Source organism: Halyomorpha halys, unplaced genomic scaffold (genome assembly GCF_000696795.3).
Source record: "Halyomorpha halys isolate HHAL.00 unplaced genomic scaffold, Hhal_1.1 Scaffold386.1, whole genome shotgun sequence".
NCBI lineage: Eukaryota > Metazoa > Arthropoda > Insecta > Hemiptera > Pentatomidae > Halyomorpha > Halyomorpha halys.
Window position 1 is genome coordinate 672,230 of NW_027114263.1, and position 5,831 is coordinate 678,060.

Below are 5,831 nucleotides of genomic sequence, written 5' to 3' on the forward strand. Positions count from 1 at the left end.
ATAATGTAAAATTCAATTTTAGTGTTATTTACTTGGAACTTTGTAGGTGTTAAAGGGTTAATAAATGTTAAAGGTAAACTAAAACTGGACCTAATCCTTGGTTTTAGGGGGCGGGTGTTCTTGGAAGGATCCCCTTCTATTATTTTTGGTGCTATGATTTTTACTGAGATTGTGATGTTATCAAATTAAATATTAATTATATTTGTAAATGAAAAGTTGGTTGGGTGTCATTATGCAAAGTCTTTATTAGATTTAATATTATATGTTTCTTGGAACATAAAACCTCAAATTTATAGTGAGAAAAGGGTTACATTTTTGTTTTGATGATTAAATGACTAAATATATCAGAGTAAAGTCAATACCTGTCATTTCTGGAATTTTGAGTTTGTAAATTCATATTTTATGACTTTTGTCTGTTTTAGAGAAGAAAACAGTGCTGAACAAAGTGGGTAATAGAATTGGTGTCCGCATCCAGAATTGAGGGGTTCCATGATAAAATGGTTCAAAGGCATTAAATTTGTACCTTGTTAGACGAGACCTTATTAATACTGTCTGTTAACAGAGTCCCCTTTCCAATGGATTACAATTTTAACTTTTTCTAATAGAAAAAAAAGTGGAGAAAAGTAAAAATCAGAATTATTGAAATGTTTATGTCATAAATTTTTATATTATAGATTTAGATAAATATAATTAACCTGTGTAAACACTCCAGATATAGGGTAGTTTTTATTCAATATTTTGGTGTATTTATATACAAGTACAGTATAACACTGATTATCTGAGAACTTTTTTAAATTTTACTATTTAGAAATGAGTGATTTCTCATGGCTGTTCAGGAAACCAATATTTGAGCCAAAACTTTAGATTGCATCTAGTGGATGGCTGATAAAAAATAACACTCATAATTAAATAAGAGAGTAACTAATGCTGATATCATTGCTTACTGCTGATACTTGTGCTGCCCTCAGCCTGGTATATAATATACATGTATTTTGGGAATTGTTGTAATGTATTTAAAAAATATATATATACATTTCAAAAGACTGGTATATATCTAATATTTACTTATTGAATCTTATTTGTCCTTAAAAAATTATTGTCCTGTGATATGATTAAAATATTTAAAAGCAGCTATTGAAAAATTCATCAAAACTAGGCCATTTCTTTTTCAGTTTTTGAATACAAAGTTTTAAGGGGCAGACCCAACACAAGCCTTCAAAATTGTTGTAATGAAATAGCTTATTTAATGCTTTATTTGAACAAATTTTGTTTTAATAAATGTTGAATCGATTTAAGTTTTCATGAGAAACAGATTGGGTCCATTATTTAATCTTGCTTTTATAAAAAATTCCATTTATTTAATTATTGAGAATAGATTGTTGTTTTTACTACTTTAAAAAATAAATTTCTTGTTTTGTTTTTTTTTTATTTAGGTTAGCTTATTCTAATTTTATTTTTTGTTTTCAGGCTATCTGTCATTAGTAGAAGATAATTTTATGAAAGGACTGCATAATATTGCAAACAATGTAATATTCAAACATGTTATGTTGTATTAATATTTATTAATGTGTTATAGAGTCATATTTTTTATTGGCTTTGTTTAATTTTTATATTCTCTTAAAATGTGTGCTTAAATATGTGCTCTGATGTGGGCTTTGTATGTTTTAAAAAACAACATATTCTTTTTTGTAGTATTCACTTATTTTCTTTATGAAGATAGCTGTAAAGAAATTCTTGCATATTCTCTAAATGACACACCATTATCATCATCTGTTTTTTGCAGCAATCACAAAAATAATAGCAAAAGATGTGTTTTTTTAAATCTGTGTTACAATTTTCACTCAGACTTCATATTTTTACTCACAGGAAAATCAATAATATCTGGACTTAATCACAAAAAAGATTTTAAAAATATATTTCCTACTTCTGTATTGAATCATTCTGCACTACCATTAAAAATTTCTCTCACTTATGCCAAAAATTTTAGTGATTTTAAGATCTATGAAAAGGAAGTATTTCTGTTGCACAGATTTAAACCTGACAATATTATGCATGTTGTTCATGATGACATTCTTCCATTATTTGCTACTTACAGAGACTTGTGTTTAGGTAATGTATCAGTCTGTGCTTCCAAATATGACATTCTATTTTCCGATAGAAATAATGATGGACCTTACCTGGAATGGTACAGAGCATTTTCTAAAACTGAACCTTTTAAGTTATCTAACTTGAATAAATCCTTAACACATTGTTTTACCAAAGTAAATGTAGGTCTTTCAATAGATAGTGTGATTTTTCAGTATGGGTTCCTGCAGAACCGGGGTCCAACTGTTCTATCAGTAAATCAAGTACAGTTACTAGATCAATTTAAAACATTTATGTATACTCATTTTGGAATTAATAATAATTATCAAATTAATAATGTTGTATTTCTGGCAAGAAAAGTGAATAGAAAAATTTTAAATGAAGAATATGTTGAAAATATAATCTTGAAAACATTTAAAAGGGATTTTGATACTTCAGTCAGATTATTAAACGTTGACTTATCAATAAATAGTTCAAAAGAGGTCCTACAAGCTATTGCTGAAGCAAGTTATCTAATTGGAATGCATGGATCTGGAATGTTTTTATCATTGTTTTTACCTGAAAATTCAGTTGCGATAGAAATGTTTCCTTATGGTATATACAAAGAACTAGTCTCTCCTCTGTTTGTAATGTCTTCAATACCAGGTATTTGGTTCAGGTATTTTTCTTGGGAAAATGTCGTTCTTTTAAATTCATTTCCTCATCCTGAATATTCATCAATTTTGGGTGGCTTAACTCATTTGGAAAGAGTAAAACAAATTGATATTTTTGGCAAAACAGCTAATATTTCAAAAGAATGTTGCAATGACCCTCTATTTTTATCCAGGATGTATCAAGATACAATCGTAGATGATTCTTTAATGAAAATAATTAGTTATTCTTTAAAAACTCAAACTAAACACAGTTTTGATTTTAGTCAAATTTATATATTTGAATGGTTTTTTCCTAGTGTTGTTCAGAACATCACATGTTACAGAAATGTTAGCAATTTGATCTTAAGTTGGAATCACCCATTTAATGTAGAATGGTCTAATAATATTTATTATGATTTATCCATTCAAATGTCCAGACATAACTTATCCATTTATACTAGTAACTCATTTCTTAACTTACAAATGGATTCAGATATATCAACTGTAAAAATATGGATTAAATGTAATCTACCAGGTATTGAAGGCTTGGATACATTCATCACTTGTTAAATGTTTCTTTTGGAAATAATATTCAACAGTATTATGTTCATTTAAAGTTGTTATATTTAGAGGTCATTTAATCTAGAAAATGTAGATTCATTTTTGTATGCATAATTAATATTATTTATATGGATCAAGTTGATGAAGAGTATTTTTAAAAAGTTACAAAGCTTTTACCCTCATAAACCTGTATTTTTTCATTGCACGCCTGTGTTCTATATCCTGGTGAAACCAATTAAATGATTTTCTTTTTTAAATTTGTTTAAATTATGGTTATGATCTAGGTTTCTATTAAAATATACTTTAGTCATAGCTAAAAAAAATACTGAAGATTTTTTAATTTTTAAAATAAGAACATTTTTTCTTTAAAATAATTTTTAATTAAAAAAAATCATTATGGGACTAATTCCCTGAAAAATAAAATTATTAATAATTACTTTTATTTAAAAAAAATACAAATACACTAAGCATACAAAAAAGAAAACCTACTATTCAATGGAGTATCATTCTATCAGAGGTTGAACTATAATATAGTAGTTATACTTATTGGAAGAATTAATTCGTAAGTCAGAATTGATTGGTAATAATTTAATTTAAAAGAAAAGGAAGGTATTGAATGAGGTCTGTTGTACTAAACCAGTTTGTCAAATTTTTGCAACTTGAATGGAGACCGAAAAAAAAGAAGTTAAAAATGTGAATTTATTAGAAAAACATTGTTTTTTATATAAAAAAATAAAAGAAAACAATATATTAGAGTGCAGATACAGGATTATTACACGGTAAGTCAAAATTAATCATGAATATAATAAAACACCAATCTATAACAGATAAGAAAGGAAAAGGTCAATTTTTGAGTTTGTTGTAATTTTATCAATAATTTGGTTTATTTTTATTAAATTACATAGATGAAAATGATTTTTTTTTTAATTCAGCTTTAATTGTGTTAATATAATGTTTCTTTTGAAGTTTTACAGCATAGTTTTATAATTGTAAATTAAGACAATAATTGCGCTTAGTTGTAGAAGATGAATAAATAAATAAATTAAAATGTTAGTATTTCTTTAAATATAAATATTGAAAACTTGATTAACACATTTTATGATATACAATAATATTATACAAGTATGTACCTGAGAAGCACAAGTCTGGTACCAGTGTATCTAGTTACATCATGAATTTTCAAATTTTGGGGGCACAATAAAGGGAACATTAATGGATATAATCTAATTTTATTTATCAAACAATTTATTTATCATGGCTTGTAAAGAATTCTACCAATAAACAAGCTTTGGTTAAATCTTGAGACCAAAGATGCCAGATATATAGTTCTTGGATTTATTATTTTACATGTATGTTGAAATAAAAATTAACTAGTTTGATAAAAATGCCCTGTATAAAATAAAACAATATTTACATTAGTGAAGTTATAAAATTCAACATTAACTTAAGTTGTATCTAGAGTATCACGTAACACCATAATCACCGCAAAGAAAAAGTAATTAATAACTAAAAAAACATTGTGAGTATAATCAAACGTTGTGCACATGTGTCTCTGTTTTAGCTATTAGAATGTTTTCATCATAATATTTTAATTCAATTGTAATGTGCTGACTCAGCATATCCCATGGCATGTGCTGTACTTCTGATGTTGGTTCAATTGTCATCTGAAGAATTGACTGAGTATAGCATGACAGAACCATACTCTGATTTGGAATCTTCAATAGGATGGCTTTTGTAAAATATTAGCTTTTCAATTCTGAAATTTCTCATTCTGTAAACTGAAGAAAAGTTTATTACAAATGTTAACAGTGAACTTTGAAACATGATTTTCAGGAGGAAGATCTTGTGGACCTTTTTAGGATTAGAAAGATGTTCATTGGTCACCGAGACTATTTTTCAAGATTTCTGATCTCAATGTTACATAATTTATCTGAAAGCCACTTAATAAATCATTTCCACGTTGTCTATTGAAAATTTGTCTCAAATATACATTGGGACTATAAATGTATATATGTTAATATATAAAATGTAAGAATGTTAACTATAAATTAAAAAGAGATTGAGCAATAAGATTCTACGGAACTATCTCCAGTAGAATTAAAAGAGTGAATTCTCAGTGATAACCGATCACGTCAGGGTCACCACTTGTCGGGGTTGTCTAGCCTTAGGTGAGCATAATAAAAACCAACTCTTGAGAGAATTGATTAGCAATGAACTTCTCTATCTCAAGTAGAGTGTAAGCCTCCAGTGCTATGACTAGACCCGGAGAAGGCTTGATCTGATGGTTTTTTTTATTTTCTAAACCTCTTTATTGATAAAGTATAAATATAATACTGATTATATGTTACAAAATAGTATATAATACATTGTACAATTTTTCTTCTTTTGCCTTACGGCAGATAAGGCTCTATAGCCGAGGGCTTACAAAGAATGTAGAGGGACCATTCCGGCTTGTGGTGGTTGATATGATGGTTTTTTTTTTCTTACCTCCTATTTTATTTATTTAAACATTTACAATTATATAAAACTTAAATCTAAGGAATATATACACTA

At 27.2% G+C, this 5,831-nt stretch overlaps 1 protein-coding gene across 8 annotated transcripts in view; it reads left to right on the top strand.

The window, feature by feature from the left end:
* LOC106682054 (protein O-linked-mannose beta-1,4-N-acetylglucosaminyltransferase 2) overlaps positions 1–5,831 on the top strand; it is a 14,814-nt gene that overhangs the window by 5,392 nt on the left and 3,591 nt on the right. For 4 of the 8 annotated variants that reach the window (XM_014422688.3, XM_067051477.1, XM_014422687.2 and 1 more), the window contains one exon: positions 1,468–3,592. In XM_014422688.3, the coding sequence (XP_014278174.1) occupies positions 1,647–3,287 (1,641 nt within the window). In that variant the 5' untranslated portion in view covers positions 1,468–1,646 and the 3' untranslated portion in view covers positions 3,288–3,592. Of the gene's footprint in view, positions 1–25; positions 624–1,467; positions 3,593–5,831 lie in introns of those variants that run through there. The other 4 variants (XM_067051475.1, XM_014422692.3, XM_067051476.1 and 1 more) reach the window with 3 other exon arrangements.